This window comes from Passer domesticus, chromosome 1 (assembly GCF_036417665.1).
Source record: "Passer domesticus isolate bPasDom1 chromosome 1, bPasDom1.hap1, whole genome shotgun sequence".
In the NCBI taxonomy this organism is placed as follows: domain Eukaryota; kingdom Metazoa; phylum Chordata; class Aves; order Passeriformes; family Passeridae; genus Passer; species Passer domesticus.
Window position 1 is genome coordinate 9,032,270 of NC_087474.1, and position 20,004 is coordinate 9,052,273.

General features: G+C 38.4%; 1 protein-coding gene across 5 annotated transcripts in view; it reads right to left on the reverse strand.

Moving 5' to 3' along the window:
- Window positions 1-604: 604 nt before the first annotated feature.
- VIPR2 (vasoactive intestinal peptide receptor 2) overlaps window positions 605-20,004 on the reverse strand; it is an 82,174-nt gene continuing 62,774 nt past the window's right edge. For all 5 annotated transcript variants that reach the window (XM_064387072.1, XM_064387131.1, XM_064387188.1 and 2 more), the window contains 9 exons: window positions 18,050-18,147; window positions 14,797-14,938; window positions 11,850-12,000; window positions 10,873-10,933; window positions 8,507-8,576; window positions 5,474-5,565; window positions 3,518-3,647; window positions 3,392-3,433; window positions 605-1,900 (listed from right to left, as the gene is read on the reverse strand). In XM_064387072.1, the coding sequence (XP_064243142.1) occupies window positions 1,727-1,900; window positions 3,392-3,433; window positions 3,518-3,647; window positions 5,474-5,565; window positions 8,507-8,576; window positions 10,873-10,933; window positions 11,850-12,000; window positions 14,797-14,938; window positions 18,050-18,147 (960 nt within the window). In that variant the 3' untranslated portion in view covers window positions 605-1,726. The remainder of the gene's footprint in view (window positions 1,901-3,391; window positions 3,434-3,517; window positions 3,648-5,473; window positions 5,566-8,506; window positions 8,577-10,872; window positions 10,934-11,849; window positions 12,001-14,796; window positions 14,939-18,049; window positions 18,148-20,004) is intronic.

Consider the following 20,004-nt stretch of genomic DNA (forward strand, 5'->3'; position numbering starts at 1 on the left):
ATTATGAATGATCTGGAAATGATCAATAGCTCCTTTAAATTCAATTTTTGTTAGTAACAATTCTTTGAATGATTAATGTTTAACTCAAATGATACCTGCTGGTGTCATGTAATATTCACGAGGTTCTGCAGCAGTCATGTGAACCATGGGTTCTTTCTATCTTTGGTCTGACAAAACTTTGTGTGACTCCCTGGCAATCCCACTAAAACAAATTGTGTTTGACTGATAAATAGCTGGATTATATCAGACCAAGAATTGTAATACACTTAGACAGCTGCTGACAATATTCCCAGTACTGGTAATATTTTCAAGGATGTACACATATGCCTGCCAAGGGATGCCCTTGCTGCTGCTTTTCCCTTTATCTGACAAGAGCAGGGACCTTGGATTCTGCTGGCTCCATAAAATCTGTTATCTGAAATATGAGGGCAATGGTTTGTGTGGAGGTACTCATGCAAATACATATTATTCCCACTTGTAATGTAGGGTGGACATAGTTAAACATTGACATGGGAAGAGAACATGACTGGGTTTATTTCTTTTAAAGAGAGGAAATGTTATGTATATTTTTATAATACTGTCAGTTCTCTGCCTTTTTTTTTAAACATGGCTACATAAGAGGCTTGGCATTGTTGAAAATTCTTTCTTTATGCCTTTTATGGTAATTTTTAGGGATTCTAATTTTTTTTTTCCTGGAGCTGTGGTCAGAACTAAATTTTAAATAATTTCAGATTGATACGGAATGAATAAACCTAAAAGATTTTAAATTTTTTGTTAAATCTGAGTTGTAACTTCACTGCAATATTCCTTGTGTTTTGCAGTCAAATATGTAGTTCTTAGAGACAGAGTTCAATGATAATACTGTAAAAAATGGTATTTTCAATGTGTAATGAGCTATCCAAGGCTGGTTTTTCCTATGCTAGGCTGCTTTAGCAATAAAACATATCTCTTCAGAAAACTCTTTCACAAAAGATCAACACAAATCTCTGACTTGAAACAGAAGAGAACAATTGAGAACTACTATATTCAGAAGTAATATGGCAGTTTTTTCTGTATGGCCTTCAAATTAGCCCTACACTCTGCACCCAAACATCAAACCAGGCACTTTTCAAAGTAACAGCAGGATTGGAATCAAACGGTAGAAAGTAATCTCTGAAATGTGTACCATTAGCCTAGAAGTACTACCTTTTTCCCTCTCTTGTAAATCATGTTAATGATTTCCTGGATTAGCACACTGAACTCCCAGTGTGGTTAATTATGGTCTTAGTTTTGTTTTATTTTTTATTTTCCATAATTAGAAAAGAATTTCCTAATCCTTAAGGCAATGTTTCCTTAAGAATAAATAAAGTGTAAGAAATTTTCTTGCTTCCCATCTTAACCCCTTACATGTGCCAAAGAAATCTGCTTTGAGCAGGATACCTGCATAGATCTTGTAGCCATTTTGGAAAGTAAAGGGACCTTTAAGGAAAATGAATTTTTGAATTGTCATGTCTAGTAAACTGCAAGAGAACACCAGAATTACTATGAATACCATTTGAACAAAACAGAAAGCATCCATAGGGCAGGCTTCTCCGTTAATAATAGCTTGGCTGCACAAATCAATTCCCCAAGTACCAACATGTAGAAAAGCAAAGCACTAAACTGTACATGTTATAAAATATCACATCAAGCTGCATAATGAATGATATATCCCACAGTTTTTCATGTTTTGGGGGACCTAGCTCATTTATATCATGGTGGTCTCTGTCTGCATAAAGGAGTGAGCTCTTGAATTCCTGTGGAGCTGGGAAACACTTTCTGATCCATTTCGGGAAATGGATGAGCTGTGCAGTCTGTAGTCTCTGCCTGCTGTCTGCTTCCAGCACAAACTCCGCCACTTTCTTTTCAGCTCCCCCTGCACCTGTGTTCAAAAGGAAATGCACAGTATGAGCTGAAAGTTTTCTTTTATGTGAGGAAATTTTCCACTCTGTTGGCTGTCACATGGGGATCTCTAGGAACAGAATCATAGAATGGTTTGTATTGGTACAAACTTTTAAGGATTATGTAGCTCTACCCCTTTCCATGGGCAGGAACACCTTCCACCAGACCAGGTTGCTCAGAGCACCACCCAGCCTGGCCTTGGGAAGGGGCTACCACAGCTTCTCTGTTACAGTGTCTCTACCACCCTTACAGAAAAGATTTTTTCCCTCCTAAATCTACCACATATCAGTTTAGAAGTGTCCTGACACTACAGGCCCTGCTAAGAAGTTTTTTGCCATCTTTCATATAATCCCCCCTTTATGTACTCCAAGGTGCTATGAAGTTCCCCCAGATTCTCCTTTCCAAGCTGAGCAACCCCTACTCCCTCAGCCTGATTTCATAGGAGAGGTGTTCCAGCCTTCTGAGAATTTCTGTGGCCTCCTCTGGACCTGCTCTAACACATCCATGTCATTCTTTTAATGCTGAATAGAGGTGGCTTTTTGGGCTACAAGTGCACATTACCAGCTCATGGCCCATTCTTCATCCCCAAGTCCTTCTCTGTTGGATGGCTCTCAACCCCTTCATCACTCAGTCAGCCCTGCACAGACCCTGCTCCAGAGCCTTGAACTTGAACCTCTTGAGGTTCTTTCCCCCCTCTCCATAAGCCTGTCATGGTCCCTCTGGATGGCATCCCTTCCTTCTACAGCATCCTTTCACAAAGGTCACAAAACTGAGACAAAGACTGCCCACACTGGTGTGAAGAGGTGCCCTAAGGTCACTTTCAAAAATCAATTTTGTATCACTTGTGCTGCAACAGTAGGTTTAGGTATTGAGCTATTTATGTCACGTACTTAAGGCATAGAATCAAATGATTAGCCCAAAATCAGGCATCTCATGAATATCAAAGACCAGAACTCAGGAGAGCTGAATGTTAATTGTCTGTGCAGGTGTCGTCAGACAGATTCCTTCTGTCAGACACTGCATAGTGGCTGAAATCAAAAGGAATTCCTTGCATCTTTCTCAGTTGAGACTATGAAAATTATGACATGCTAAGCACTTCTGAAAATCTGTGCTGTTCTGAGGTTTAGATACTGACAGAGCATTACCCCTAAATACTTACTAAATGGTATTTCAATTTTCAGACGTGTTGCACCTCACTTGCACACTGCTTCTAACAGAGCTAGATTAGATCACGTTAAATAGCAGAAGACACCTCAGTTTGCAAGGAATTATATTTTAAACAGCTCTTAAAGGTCTTCCCCCAGCTACACTGATTTCTCCTCTTGTATAAAAACTGTCACAAATATATTCCACTAATAGGAATGCAGACATCTTCTAAAACAGTTTAGTGTACCAGAGCAGAATTATGGGGGCACTTATACATTTACTAAAACCAATATTTAACATTCTCAGTAGGAAAGATGAGACTTACTTCACTGTTCAAAAAACAATACAGGACTGCAACAATCAACCCCTGGAAAGAGACAATATTCCTCAGTTAGTAGGCAGCACTCACCTAGAAGTAAAACTTCCTTTGAATAAAAACCTTAAAATTTACCTGAAAAGATCCCAAACACAACTCAAAGATTATTTTATAATTGTTGGAACTGCGGTCAGGAAACAGAGCAAACACTGTGTAGTGAACTCCAAATAAAGGAATCAGCAGCAAGGTGGATTTTGCAAGTCTCCTGGGTAAAGGAAAGAGATAAAGCTGAAATTTAATGGTGAGCTCTTGTTTTACTGAGATGAATGTGTAACTGTTAGTCTGTACATTGCACATGCACAGTATGCAAACAGCACCTAGGAAATGTAATCCAGAATAATCTCAACTAATAGATTTTCATGAGCGTCAAATACTAAAACTTCATAGCTTTACTGATGGTATTAAGCATATGCCATTAAATAATTTTCCATGTTGTCAATTACATAACAAAATTTAGCAGAAGACACTACTTCAGAAAAGAAACAGAACTTTAAATTACTTAGCAGAGCTGCTCTGACAAAAAGCTTGTGAAACTACTGGAATGAAAAATTGCTAGTTTTACCTTATCTGTCATTTATTTCACTCTAATAACATCAGTTTTATATATTATACAGGGCCAGTCATGGACAATTTTGGATGTCTGGCATCAGATAAAATTTGAGAAGTTATAATGCTGAGTTCCATAATTCCTCACTGCATTGATAAATATAACTTGATTCAACAATGGAAGGATGCTGTTGTGAATTCACTTATTTTAACAAAAAAGTTAAGGTATTTCAAGTAGTTTTATTTTTTCTGTGTCAGTCTTCATGGCCTTGCTTTGTTCATAATGGCCCAGGGGCCACATCTATTTATGTGGAAATAATTTCTGACAGCAAAGCTCCTCAAGAACAGCAAATCCTTCACATCTAAAGGTGATACCAGAAGCAGGAAAAATAGGGATTCCTTAGCAGAAGAAATTAATTTACAACTGGATGAGATGACACTGGCAGCAAATTTCCTGGTTCCCCAAATGAAATGGAAAACTGATTTTATTTGAACTTAGCCTTGTTCACTGCAAGAGTAAAGCAAACAACTAAAAGGATGGAACCAGCTACAAGCAGGTTCAGAGGAAGGGAATAAAAATGGTGACTTGCATGAGTAGAATTCATTTTAGATTCATATTTCACTTTCACTCCATGCTTGGTTTAGTAATTTTTGTTTAGTTGATGCTACTTTATACTGCACTTACATTTTAGTAAAAGAAAGGGACAAACAAAACAGTCTTATTCTTCTCTGCATTTTAGAAAATGCATTTGCAATTTTATAAATGAGCCTCTCAGATCTTTTAATTTGCTCTGCAGATGCAGTTTCTTGAGGAGGTTGATCTACTTTCCCATGGGTATTGGCTAAAGACCAGAAATGCAAACTTAATCAGGCAATCAAATGCTAAAAGCAAAGAATTTACAGGGCTGAATAATGAAGGACAAGGTTGCTATTAATGTGAATATTTCATATTATAAAGTGCTACAGTGAACTGTGCAAAATGGTGGGACTGAAAGTGAGGAAATACTTAATTTTCAAAAATTAAATAAATACCACATGCAAGCAGTGAAAACTTTACATCACAAGAAGTAAACTTGAGGCCCATAGGTTGGCCATTGTGCTACATAATAATGTGGCAACTGCACAGTTTCATCTAGATTCAACAAGCCCTCCCACATGTTTAGATAATTGAATCAGCAAACACAAAACAAGACCCTCGTAGCTCTGCAAAACAAATGTGCTTGTCAGTCCAGTTGTGTTGATTTCCTGTGGCACATCAGAATTTTTCACTTTTTGCATCAAACATGTCACATTGTCTACAAAACACCTAAGGTCCTGGTTCTCTTGGCTTTAAGGATATTCTTTGTTTCTGCATAGCATGTTTTGTCAATAAGTAGTTCTAAATTAAATCTAATTATAGTAAGACAGCAGTTGTTGGTTCTCAGCAGATGAAATCTTAAAGAGATTATTTTGCTTCTGTCTATAGTATCTAAAAGAATGACTCACTTGTACTGTGACTGGTCATTTCCTCCAACATCTGGAGATCTTAACTTCTGCAGTAAGATTCTTATAATGCTAATGAAAAGTATAAAATTCACCTGCAAAGAAGACAAATATAATGATGATTTCTGAATTCTCCACTCAATATTTAGCAAAAATCAAATCAGACAGGAGCCAAGTCAGCATGGGAGTTGTGCACCTCCCTCCAGAACCCCTCAGCTCTGCAGTGCAAACCTCTCGTGTTCTGCAGCACCACTTTTGCCATGTCCAGCAACACTGCAAGCCCACACTGCTGCTCTGACTGGAAAAAGTCTTTGAAAGCACCAGTTTTCACAAGTGTCTTCCTTCCACTACTTCAGGTGAGGACAGGTTTCCCAGCAGGCTGGGACACTGGATGTGGCTTTCTGCAATCAAGCACTGTCCTAAATTGTCAGGTGGATTCACAAGCAGAAGCCCAGAGGCAGTTTTGACCCTCCCTTGCTCCTCACCTCAAATTTCATTATTTTCTGTCTGAATTAGGGTTAGAGAAGACTGTTGCACAGCTGATCTCTCTACTCCAACCAAACACAAAAAGGTGTTTGATTGTCTTAGATGCTGACATTACGAATGAAGGAATGACAGAACAGCTGGTGTTGGAAGGGACCTCTGGAGATCATCCAGTCCATCTGCAGCCTAATTCTCATGACAGCCCTCTAAGACAGATGAGTAGCATTTCATTTTGTATTTTATTTCGTATTTTATTTTCAGAAGGGCATCTGCATAAAAATCATTATGATCAGAACCTAACCAGTCTAGAAAATTGAAGTATAAAACTCAGTATATCCTAAGTCTCACTCCCATTATTTCTTCAGCCTTGACATTCAGCTTCCTCTGGTCTCCACCTCTTCTGGTGCTGGATTCTTTGGTGTGGTCTAGAAAACTTCACACTAAATACAGCATGTCCATGCTGAAGTAAGGGAACAGTAGGAATCCACATCTTCAGAGCTACAATGTGTGCTAAAAACTGTGACTCCAGCTATAAACAGCTGCATCAAATGCACACATCTTAGAATAAATTAATCCAGAGAAAAATTTATATAATGGTGAAAATGAGAATTTTGTAGTCTTAAACTAACTCCATCCCAATGCACAAAATCAGGACGTGGAGTACTTAACCAGACAGTGCCTGTCTCACTGCTATAAATCTCTGTCTTCATGTATTGGTGGAACCTTTCCTTCTCCTAAAAATTTGGCTCCAAGCTTTTCAGGTTCAATGGATTTCTGTGTCTTTTATAACAAAACCTATAGAATTTGGGATACTAATAAATAAAAATACAGTTATAGCAACTGCATGTCCCTCTTTTTTTAACATTTTGTTCGAAATGACAGGTGAAGAGTAGTGAAAGGAACTGACAGGAATGAAATAAAAATTTAGGAAAATTATGTCTAAGATATTTTTACAAAATAATAAAAAAGAAATGTCAGAAAATACAGGCTTTTGCTGAACTTAATATACATTTTCTTTCAGGCAGATGATTACATAGAGGCTTACCTATAAAGATAACAGACAGAAATCTGTAATTGCAGATTTTATCTGCAGACTTAATACAGCTGCGTGCCCACAGCAGGGGATATTAATTTGCCATATGCACTGGAACCAGTATTACTGGTCAAAGAGAAAATAGGGGCAACAGCACATTCATTTGGAATAGCCACATCCAACTGAAGTGTGTACAGCATGAAGTGTGAACGTCTGCCAAACGACTTCTCTCAAGCCAAAATTCTCAGGAGGAAATACCAGGGAGGGTTCTGACACACTGAATTAACTGAAGCCATTCCTACTGTGCTAAATGGTATCAGAACTTGCCCTCACAATACTGTGGCACAGATCAAACTTTGCTGCCTGACCAGTACTCCATCTGATTTCTCTTCCCAGTCTTCACTAAGATCCAGCTGCAGTTCAGGTCTGCCAATGTGCCCTGGGATAACTTCCAGGTCTGGGGCTGCTTTGGAGGAGCATTGCCTTCTGGCACATGAAGCCTCAGATAGCTGTTCAAACTGAGCTTCCAGAGAACAGGGTTTCCTGTAAACACCAGGTGGCTTGTTTTGCTTTTATCTTCCAACATATTTTCTTAACTCTGGATTGTTCCCATTCTCCAGCTCCTTTGAGGTCCAAGTATTCCCTTTCTGTTTTAGTTCTCTTGCATGCTCATGTCTTCATAAGATAAAACATCTTTGAGGCCTTATTTTATGTAATTTCACACATATGGCCTGCTCTTCTTTCTCTTCAAACTGCAGAATTCACTCTGATATTGATGACAGGAATTTCTTCCAAAATTACAAAATTTTACAGATTGAAAGGCAAGGCCAAGCTTAATGCAAACTCCTGAAATCTTGTGTAATCTAATGATGCCCTAGATTTTCTGCCTATAATTTTAAAACTGAAGCAAGTATATCTAAAATATATTAATTTGCTCTCGATTTTCAGAAACGAACATATAACTACAGTACATTATGACCAAAGTTAATTACACAATCATTACAGTGAACAGGAATATTATTACACTAGTCCAGTAATTCTAATGAGTTCCAAACAGGAAAAGCCCTGTGAAACACTCTCCAATGGTATTGTTTTGCAAATACTTCATGTTTAATATATATTTGAGTAGGCTACCAATTAAAGAAAGATATACACAGCCATCATTTTTTTTTACTAATATCAGATTCTCAATTGAAAGACTATCTATTTACACACAAAATCAAATCTGCAATTCATTGAGAAGTATAATTAGATTTTTCCTTCCTCCAGGCTCATAAACAGGAGAGATGTTAAAGAAAGAACAACACACAAATAAAAGCAACTGCTAATTTAATAGGAGGCAGATAAATTTTGAAGGCAACAAATTTTAATGGCCTTGGCATCTGTTTAACATTTCTCCTGCAGCACAATTTCATTAAAATGGAATTCTTGCCTATATGTAACTAGCAGTAAAGAATAATGGCTACACGCACTGCACAATGCTGAACAGATCTATAATTCATGCTTCAAATTTTACTTACTATAATAGAAATTAAAATTGGTATTCGTATAACCCACCAGGGACCACCATGCTCATTTGTATCCCAGCAGCTATAAAAAAAACAGGGAAAATCATGTTGACATTAATATCATCTGGCAAGCAAGACCTATGAGAAATATTTCTTATAAACAAGTCAAAGCACACTAAAATAATGCCTGCTCTAGCCCAGAATTTGGCATTTAATCCTTTCCAGCTATTAATTCTAATCCCTTTGTATTAATATGCATACTTGATTTCCCCACCAGGAGCACTGTGTTCAGGACTCCTCAGCAGAAGAAAGATGTGGCCCTGTTAGAACAGGTCCGGAGGTGATCACCCAAAGGTGATCAGAGGGCTGAAGCATCTCTCCTGCAAAGACAGGCTGAGAGTTGGGGTTGTTCAGCCTGGAGAATACAAGGCTCCAAGGAGAAATCATTGTGACCTTCCAGCACTTAAAGGGGACTTATAAAAAAGAGAGAAAATGACATTTTGCCAGGGTATGTAGTGATAGGACAAGGGACAGTGGTTTAAAAATGAAAGAGGAGAGACTTAGATGTCAGCAAGAAATTCTTTACTCATAAAGTTGCAGAATCATTTAGGTTGGAAAAGACCTCTGAGACCATTGAGTCCAACCTTCAACCAGGGACCACTAGACCATGGCACTGAGTGCCACATGCAGTCATTTTTTGAACACCTTCAGGAAAGCTGACTCCACCACCTCTGTGGGGAGCCCATTCCAATGCTTTACAACCCCTTCAGTGAAAAAATTCTTCCCAATGTCCAAACTGAACCTCCTCTGGCACAGCTTGAGGCCATTTCCTCTTGTCCTGTCACTGGTTGCCTGGAGAAGAGAATGATCCCCACTTGCCTACAACCTCTGTTCAGGCAGTTGTAGGGAGTGATAAGGTCTCCCCTGAGCTTCCTTTTCTTCAGACTGAACATCCCCAGCTCCCTCAGCTGCTCTTCACCAGACTCGTGCTCCAGAGCCTTCACCAGCTCCGTTTCCCTTCTCTGGACACACTCCAGCACCTCAGTGTCTTTCCTGCAGTGAGTGGCCCAGAACTGGACACAGGTCTCAGGGTGTGGCCTCAGAGAAGCTGTGGATGTCCCATCCCTGGAAGTACTCAAGGCCAGACTGGATGGGGCTCTGAGTGACCTGAGTGTGGCATCACTGCCCAATGCAAGGAGTGTTGGAACCAACTGGTCTTCAAGGTCCCTCCCAAACCAATCCATTCTGTGAAATCAGCTAAAAGATCAAGCACACTGGGCTGTACCATTAGACATCATGGAGGATGTTGATCTTTGTGGGAACCAAGCTCAGTTTCACTTTTGTGTAAGGACAATTCTCCAGTGTGGACTTAATGCTGACCTCTGGGTAGCAGGAAGATCTAAAGCACGTGACAAGTGCAATTGGAATTACATAATTTCTTGTGGGACATGTAGGTTATAGATGCCTGGAACTTGTTTGTGAAAATGTGAGACTGAACCTGAAGTTCTGCCTGAAAAACTGAATATTTAATTTTCACCCTGGGCTCAGCAGTTTTGATCCGAATACTCTTAGTGCTCCGAAAGGTTAGAGATTAAGTACCCTTCAGACTTCCTCTGTAATCATAATGACAAAGGAAAAAGGAGTTTGCCTTTGGTTTACACGTTAGATGTCTTGCAAAGAAAGACTTGAAATTATGTAGGACACGATTTTTCAGTTTAACTGCAGAATAAATTGAAACATAATAGTTAGTTGGACAAAACAGGACTGTGCAAACTGTTTGTCCACTAGTTAGGCGTGTTCTCCCATTCCTTTGGAGCAGCAGGATCAAGTCTGATTTTCCTACAAAATTCTTGTCTCAGCTCCCCTTCACATGCCAGGAGCCAGGCTTAGCTCTAGTTAGCTTTACCTGGCTATGTGCATTTGACACACCCTTACATCACTTCATTTTTGGGAATGCAATTTATATTTACCCAAAGTTATCTACACTTCAATCTTCTGAGTTGCCAGTTGGCAAATTGGAATGGCCAGTGCCTTCCTGCACACATTGCAGCACTGAGCCCAAGGACCCCACTGCTGTTTCCAACATAACTTTGACTTCCCAAGCAGATAGCTCCAGATGTGGGTGTGCCAAGGAGTAGCAGGAGTCATAACTTATCCCTGCTCTCTCCTGCTCTCCGAGTTTTTCAAATAAACATCAAGCATAAACCACAGCTGAAGAGCTCCCAAACATCTGCCCTTTTATTGCCATCTCTGAAATTTCAGTTCTGTGCTCGTTCCCTCCAGAGCAGCAAACCACCTTCGTGTGAGCAACACCACACCCAAGGCAAGGATTGCACAAGCATGGGGGGATTTAAACTTTCTCTCCCACACACACTCACCCAGTGTCCTCTAGAATGATCCGTGTCACTGTCCATGTAATAATGAATATTGTAGGGATTCCTGGAAAATGCCAAAGAGGTTTAGAGAATGATCACAAAAATGCAAGTCCACAGGAAAAAAAAAAAAGTTCAGCCTGCTAGTAAGCAGTTATTCACCAAATACACAGCATATAGTAAACAGTTCAGTGAATGGAAGGAGAGCTCCATCTGATGAGCTACATGATTACTTGTATACATCAGTAATGTATTACAAACAAAGACTGCAGGGAAGTGAGTTTATTTCTTATAGAATGCAGCCATAATTACTAATACACAAAAAAATCTACCTTTCTTAGGTTTTTTGCAAGGTGTCAGAGTGACTTAAAGGGAAATAGATACAAGTTATGCATTCCCAATGCACCTCCAAGGACTGCAATATAAAATAGAAGTATAAATCATTTCATAAGGAACCTTGTCCATACACTGGTTTATTCCCATTTCCCAGCAACACCCAAATGTTTTATGACCACCTATTACTGGAAGTATCAAAGTGTTTCATATATATCACGGCACTTTCTGTAAATAAAAGGAATATATGTATTTAAAACCAGATGGACAGTATTGTTTGGGCTTTTCAAAAAGGAAAATTACATAAAATACAGCTCATGGCTGTGCAGCTAAACTTTAATTTTCCTCACAAATTAGGACACCTGAATCATATGTTTTGCAGTGGCAGCCCTTGCACCAGAGCAATCCCTGGGTGTGGTGCAGATGGCACAGGTGAAAGCTGTGGCAGGGATCAAGCCAGCAATGAAGAACTGCTCCAGCACCTTTGTGCCTCCTCCTTCCCTGTAACCTGTGCAGGAGCTGAGCTGAGCAATCTGTGAGCCTGAGGAGTCACCACCAGAGACAGCTCAACTAACTTGGTGTGAAACACTGAACCTGACCAATACACACACAGAAAAAAGAACATTACTGGAAGATGGGCAAGTTCTTACCCCATCCTATCAGCAGGTAGATCGTGAAGTGTCTGTTGGGGGAGAATATTAGCACAAGGAGGATGTGGAGGTAAAGTCCTTCTACCAAGAGCCAGTAAAAGTTTGCCATAACACCATACTGAAAAAACACCAGAATTGCCTTGCAGCCCACCTGAAATACAAGAAGAAGGATCAAATTTGTCACAGGAAAGATGCCATATTATTTTTATTACTACAGCCAAAAATCTTAGCTGTCTTTGTAGCATCAATAAGCCAGGTCCAGTAGAAATGTTTATCTTCAGTCAAGCAAAATGCAACATTGTAGATGTTACTGTATATGCTAAGAGAAAGTGAATTATTAAAAATTATTTAGATGGCTGTCATTGCAAAGTCACTCAGAAATTTTGAAAACTTCATAGGATAAATATAGAAAAATATAGTGGTTATCAATAAATGCACACTTTTGCAACAATTTATTAATGAATGACTATAAAATTAAATTATCACCTACTTGGAGTCTAATAAATGTACTAAAACCTCACATGGCTTCCTAACACAGTAAAACTTAACAAAGATAGTATTTTATGATTTTTTCAAAGCTAAATGTGAAAATGAGTAAAAAATAACTAAATTATTATAAAGTAACTTTATGTGATTACTTAGTAGAGATAGAAGAAAAAGTTGTCTGGATTTTTAAAAATAATGTTTTCCCTTTAGAAAATGTTTTAATGTTTCTTAGTTAATAAAACATAGACATGTATCAAAAAATGATACTTATAGTCTGTGTGCTGGTCTTCAGAATTAATTTTCAGATGTCTGTGCTGCTGATGTTCCATAGTGCTGGCTGCTGCTACTTTGGTACTTCCCAGTAGGAATCTGGGATGTGAGAATTGAATATGAAAATGTTCATATGGACTGAGAATGTACCAAGAAATGTGATGATATGGTGAATGTAACAGACTACACAAAGTGGACCAAATAAAATCTATAGTTTCTACTAGGTTTTACTCACTTCTCCATTTTAAATACCCTTTATATCTGCATTTTTCTGTTAAAATTCCAAGTACACCAGATACCTAAGCAGGTAGCTTATTTTCAGTGATGATTAATTCCTCTCTCTAAACCTAGATGTTTATTAAGAAGTGAGATGCAGTCACCAGCTGCTAAGCCAGAAGGGCACAGACCTCCTCAGGGAGACTTCTTTGCACCCAACAGCCCCCCAGGATGTCTCAGACACCTCAGTGCATTCCAAGTAACATCCATGCCTGTGTTAATGCCTATATAGAAAACTAAGAAAGAGTCCAAAGGCTTGAATTAATTTACCTGATTTTAGTTACCTACAACCAAAGTTGGAAAGATAGCTAACTTTGGTAAAACTGATCTTACCTCTGGAGTTTGGGATATCCACTGCAGATCAACAATGGGCCAGAAAATGTAAGATGGATAAAATTAAGTATTTCAAAATGTGTCAAAAGTTGAAATTTTCAAACAAGTTGAAATTTGCTTTTATACTTAGGACTCCTTACAATGAGATCAGCACTGAAAATTTTGTAATTTTTTATAAATTCTAATATTCCCTTGTATTATAGTCTCAATTCAGATACCAGAACCCTACATCGAAGTACTTTCCCTTCCTCCTGCAGGTAATCCTGTATCAACTGCATTTGTCCATGATGAACAGTGAAAGTATCTATCAGTAAAGTTAGCAAAAATTAATTCTCTATGTAATCCAGAGCCAGGACCTACTTACAGAGCTTATGAACTGTGTGTTTTAGACCTCTGTGAGTGCAGCAGGACTGTGGAACATCACACACACATGACAAAAGGGGAAAACCCCATGTGCTGTTATGTGTGAAAGGCAGCAACAAGCCAGTGCTTGATAGACAGACCAGCCTTGTCAGGCTGGTGCCAGACCATCCCACATACAATGCAACAGAAATTATTCAGCAGTCCACAAAATCTGACATATTTAAATAGGAAAGTATAAGGCTTTGTAGCCAAGAATAGCTGGAGAATAAATGAAATCACAGAAACCAAGCAGAATTTTGAGAGTCCACTGAACAGTCTTTCAAGGACCTAAGAACTTCTGATTACCCCTGACAATCTGTTTGCTATCAACTTTGCCTAACTGCAGTCTCCTAACTCAGTTCCTGTTTTTCTCCATTAGAAATATCCCAGAGTATGAATTCCTATATACAGGTTGGTATTCACTGCTAAGAACTTCACATTTTGGGACACCAAGACAAAAAATATCTTATTCCATTTTTTTTCCTCACAAGCCTGAACTGTAATTAATTAAAATCAGAAGGGATTTTTGACTGAAACAACACAGCAGTGAATGGGGCATATCATATAGAGGTCAGTATTTTAACAGCAAGACTTGAGATTTTTTTAAGCCCTGTACATGAAAATGCAGTAAACATATTTGCTTGCCAAGAGTACAGACGATAACACTTCTGTCATAGCCCAGAAGTACTGAGGAGTTAATGAAGACAACTCCTGCAAATATTTAATTTCCTGAGTTATTCCCTCCCTCCACTGATACCTGTCCAATTCCTGCACCCCGATAAAGCTGCTGGAACACTTCCAGAGCAGCTGCCTTTAATCACTCCCAGCTGATGGCACTCCAGTTTGTCTTCAACCCTCCCAGCTGATTAATGCAGTGGCCATATTTATTCATATTTATTTATAGTGGCTGGGTATTTATTTAACCAGCTGTATCTGGTTATGATTTGTCTTGGCTGATGATAAGTTGTCCTTCATGGACAAGCAAACAATGTTAACGTCTCCTACTTGTGCTGCAACCTTCTTTATCTGGATACATCTAACACCCCATTCTCCCAGTCATTACGTTCTCTTCAGAATTGTCTACAGTGAAATCTTGGTACTCCTAAATATTTAAAATAATCAGGGAGGAAAATTCAGTGACGAAACAGTGTTAGACCAGGTAACAAATGAGGTTTATTACCCATGAGGTTTGATCCTCTGGACAGTGAGCTGTGTTGGAGCTGGAATAGAGAATATCATCCTTGACTAAAACAGAGATTGCTCTTAGAATGAAAGAGAGGAACAGGTTCAGATGGATGTAGTTCCGAGTACAATGAAGTTTTCTAAAAAGAGATTTAAAAAGAAGCATTTTAGTTTATGATGCAGAAACTGTTGAAAAGAATTTATTACTCTGTGGACATTTCTTAGCAACATGAACCTTGAGTAAGAGCATACCCTTTCCTTTTCTGTCATTTTGTCAGGGCTGCCTTGCTGTTTTCTTTCATCTCTTACTTCTGTTCAGTATCACAGATTAAAAGATCCCAGTGGTATTTCTCGCACATTTTAACATAACATAATAAACTGACAACAAACTGACACAATAAGCTGACAATAAACACAGGCTATTGTATCCTTCTGTGTGTGCACTCATTCCAGTTTTTTTCTTGCAAATACAACTTTGATTATCCTGGATATACTTCAGATGTGCTCTCACCTATTATTTTCTGGTTTCATTCTTTTATTTAACTCCTGTGTTTTGCTACAGAGTGACTTTTGATCCTATGATGATGGTGTATGCAGGAGCAATTAAAAATGCATTTAGAATATTTGATCACCAATCCTTTCTGTCCAATAAATGCAAAACTTCTTTAGTCTGGCAGCCATGTGAAAGCCTTACAAACAAATGACAGATAAAAGATTCCATGTAACTGAATGGGAGCTCAGGGGAAGCAAGCTAGAAGTTGAGGGCTTTTCCCTTAAAATACAGTTCCTTCAAGATTTTCCTGTTTAAAATATTCTTTTTATAGAAAATCCGTAGAAACCAAAGTGCTAAGAGGTTTCTGTGGGCACAGTCAGCACCTTGAGCTGTGCCTGGAAACAGAGCAGAAGCCAAGGCATTTTAGCAAGCATGAGCAGGGAAAAAAATGAAGAAGATGCAATAGGTGTAGTGGTAGTGTGCAGTGGCAACTTACAAGTATTCTTCCAGTTGTAATTTTTATCAAACATACATAATCCATTCTGAAATTACTGAAGCAAGGACAGTTACAAAAAGTGCACAGAAATAAAGAACACATCTGCCATGTTAGGCCTGAATTTGGCAAAGGACATAATACCAGGCTGGATTTTAAGCAGTTGTTTAAGCATTGTCAAAAATGCAGTGATTGCTGTGGCCATGCACATCCTTTGCTGAAATACCACTATTATGTTGGACTGCACCACATGTTCCTGTGGAATTCAGAGATACATGCAGGCTTCAAATAGGAGGAAACTATTTTTCTTGAATAACTAATGTAGATGATTAGTTATTCATCCCATTCAGTAGCTCAAATAATAAATGTTGGATATATGCAAGGCTGTCAAACAAATATTTTAGAGTTAGTGGGCAGAAATTAACTCTTAATTCAACTCACTATGTTGGGAGGCCCCAACACTCCCTGCAAATAACAGAGGAGGATTCTTCTTGAAGGAGGGCTTAGAAGAACATATGTTGTGTCATGAAAATCTGTCTTTTCCCTGACTCAACTGGAAGACTGGGAAAAATTTCTAGTTGGATATTTAAACTGAGGTTGAAGGTTTTGAGTACACCTCTTAAATACTTGACTGGTTACACCTAACTTCTGGTGATGGGTGACATTCAGATGTCTGTAATTCTCTGTATTAAATGTGGTTTTAGCTTTTAGCAGTTCTGAAACTGCAGTAATCTGCATTGGAATCTGCCTGGAGCATTTGCTGATAGAACGAGTATAACCATGACTGGCTCACTTCATTTTTTTTAAAGGCATTCTAAACATAATTATGGGTTACATATCTGCTCTGAATGTTCTCTGAAGATTTAGATATTGAGAAAATTTGATGGCAGACTGAAAGGCTTGCAGATCTCACCATAGGAATATTTAATGAGAGGAATGAGGCTCTGACAAACAACATGCTGTTATCTACATATCATCTGTACTTCCTTTCTACCAAAACTGTGATATGCACTTTCTTGGCTTTCTTGGTCCTAAGTGGAGCAGAAAAGTGGTGTGAAGTTCATAATCGAGAATATAAAGGCTATTCTGTTAGGTGTAAGTGATACATAAAGGCATGAAGGTGGAGGGACTGAGAAAAACTGCGATACTGATAAGACCAGTAAAAAGATTTATTACTAGTTGAAGATTGCCTTCAGCCTGAGAAAAGTCACAGAAATTGGGCAAAAGCAGCAGGCAGTACTGCATTTCCTAACACTACCTAACAAAAACATTGCAGACCCAGCACAATTATCCACAGCTTTGCTACTGTGCTTGGAACCAGCAAGGCTTGTACCTTGAGCACCATGTTCAGTTCAGTTCTCCATTTCAAAAAGGACATTTTTGTGGTGCTGGAGGGTGTCCAGACAAAGGCAACGAAGCTGGTGAAGAGTCTAGCAAACAGCTTTTGTGCACAGCAGCTGAAGGAACTGGGGTTGTTTTGTTTGGAGACCTCATTGCTCCCTACAACCACCTGAAAGGAGGGTGCAGCCAGGTGGGGACTGGTCCCTTCTGCCATGATTCAAGTGAAAGGATGAGAGGAAAGGGCCTTTAGTTGCATCAGGGGAGGTTCAGATTAGGTATTAGACAAAAAGTTTTCACTGAAAGAATGATCAGGCATTGGAATGAGTTGCCCAGGTAGGTAGTGGAGTCAACTGTCTTTGGACTTGTTCAACAGATGTTTGGATGCAGCACTTGGGGATATGGTTTAGGGATGATTATGGCAATGCTGGGTTGATGGCAGGAGTAGATGATCCTGAAAGTCTCTTTCAACTTTGGAGATTCTCTGATTTGGTGATTCTGTGACTTACAGTTGGACAAATTATTGATTGTCTTTGATTACAGTACCCCTGGAAAACACTCAGAAGCTTATGCAAAATGTGCCTGCACTCATGTCCAGTGGTGAGATCAGCATCCAACTAATTCTCAAGAGCAATTCAAGGTGTTGATTTTAATAACCAAATAGAAAATGTTTTATGTAATCATTCCTAAATTAGTGTTCTTTCTTACATGGGCTGTAATGCCTGTAAATTTGTAAAATGCTTTGAAAATTATTAATATGATAATTGCTAGCAAAATCTAGGCAAAAATCTAGTCAGCATTACATTACTGTCAGCTGCTTAACTGCAAAAGTGTAAACTCCATGAATTTTCTAAATAGCTGAGTAATCAGACAACAGTTAAAGATTTCTTATGATTGTTAGTATTTACTCATGAAAAAAACACATACCTGAAAAGGCAAAGAATTATACTTCCTGTTGTAAGAGCAATCAGAGATACGCTGTGTCCAAGGGTATAAATTGCTTTCACCCTCACATAGAAGTTGACCTGCACAGAAAAATATATATGCAGAAACTACTTACTAATACATCAAATTGTCTGTGAAATGATGTAATTGTCCATTAAATCGCTCTGAAAGCTATAGCATGATTTTCATTCTTTGCTCTACAGTACATGATGAGAATGTTAAATCTCTATTCTAACACATTTGGCAAGGCAACATCTCAAGACAATTAACTTCAGTAGAAAATTCAGCCTCAGGAACTCCTAACTTAAGACACACAGTGTGGTACCATTCCAGTTGATTATACCATGTCAGTGAGGTCAAATAAAGTATCAGATTCATCAATTTCCATGAACACAATCAAACTGGTAAGAGCAAGGCAGTCTGAACGAATGGATTATCTCTAAAAGAGAGAATTTCCCTCAGTCCTTCTGCTCTAGAGTGCTTTGTAATGCAGTTATACATGAATTTAATTTTAAAGACATGTTTAAGTCTCATTAATTTCTCATTCTAAGTTTTCAAATACTTTATTAAATGGTGACTCAAACCACTCTTTCTTTAGTAAAGTTACTTGCTAAAACTTGGAAAGGAAGATTTTCAACAGAGGAAAAGCAAGCTGAAAGGCACAGTCTGCTGAATAACTGCATATATCTGTAAATTCACCACCTACACACTACATTAAGTCTTATTCTGAATAACAAAAGAAAAATAGGGCCAAATATCTTCAGAATTAAACTGTTTCTCCATTTATGCCTAAAAGGAAGTCATTAGACTGACATTAGTTTCCACTCAAGCTAAATAAAATATTAAAACAGTGAAGTTTTTTTATTATATTATGAAATTAAAGATTTTAAAAGCAACATAGAACATGCTACATATAAGAGACAGAATTTCAATATTTAGTGCATGTGGTTATCATTTGCCTTCCCAAATGAGGCTGGTGAAAAGTAGCAATGAAGTAGCTTTTTTAAGTAAACTAACATAGCCAAAGGAATCTCAAATTACTTTAGTGTATTTATTTTTATAGCACTCAAAAGTCCAAGTAAGGAGGTTATTTTAGTAATCCCAATTCATAATGAAATTAGCTTAACATTCCCTTTGCAATCGTTACACAGATATGGAAAAAGCAAAATGAAATGTGAAATGAATGAAGACTTGCAACTGCTCTGCTGTAGATATGGCTAAAGTGGAAAAATATGGGAAGCAACTGCCATGGATTTTAAGTGCATTCATAGCAATTGTTGTTATATATTTCAATTAGATTGTAGAAATTGTCTTTGGTACTTTGTTATAAAGAAAGTAGCTGTTCAAACTGCACTGGGATGATTCAGACATGCCCAACAAGAAAGCTGGACTGGTTTAATTTTTGAAAATTCTGTTCAGATTTGATTTCAGGAAAATTCCACTGACTGAGACTCTTGAAATTGGAAATTGAAATTGGTTTCAGAATTCCTAAATGAAGGAAAAAAAGGTGGAAACCCTGCATGAACGTACTAATAAAGCATCAGTTGTCTTGCCCCATTGCTGTAGCACTGCCTTGAATTTATCCTCTGGCCATGTGCTCTGAGCTTGACAGAAACTGTCAGGCTGCTGCACATGAAGTGACTCTGTCACTTTGCCCTGCTCGGGAGAACAAAAGAGGTTGTCCTCTGCCAGAAAAAAACACATTATTTCATGTAATGTTTCTGGCATTCTGTTACACACACATGACCCCTACAACAAATAGTCTGGCTAAAATCAGAAGAAGAAGCTCGTGTAGTTTTAGCCCAGCAAACAGCTGACAGAATCAGCAGGGCTGAGTCTCTCTGCTGGCCATTCCTTGGCCAAAGAGATTAATGTGAAATACCTGCATGGAACTATGTCAGGATTGAAGTTAATCAGCCAGGAGCGCTTGGACATTA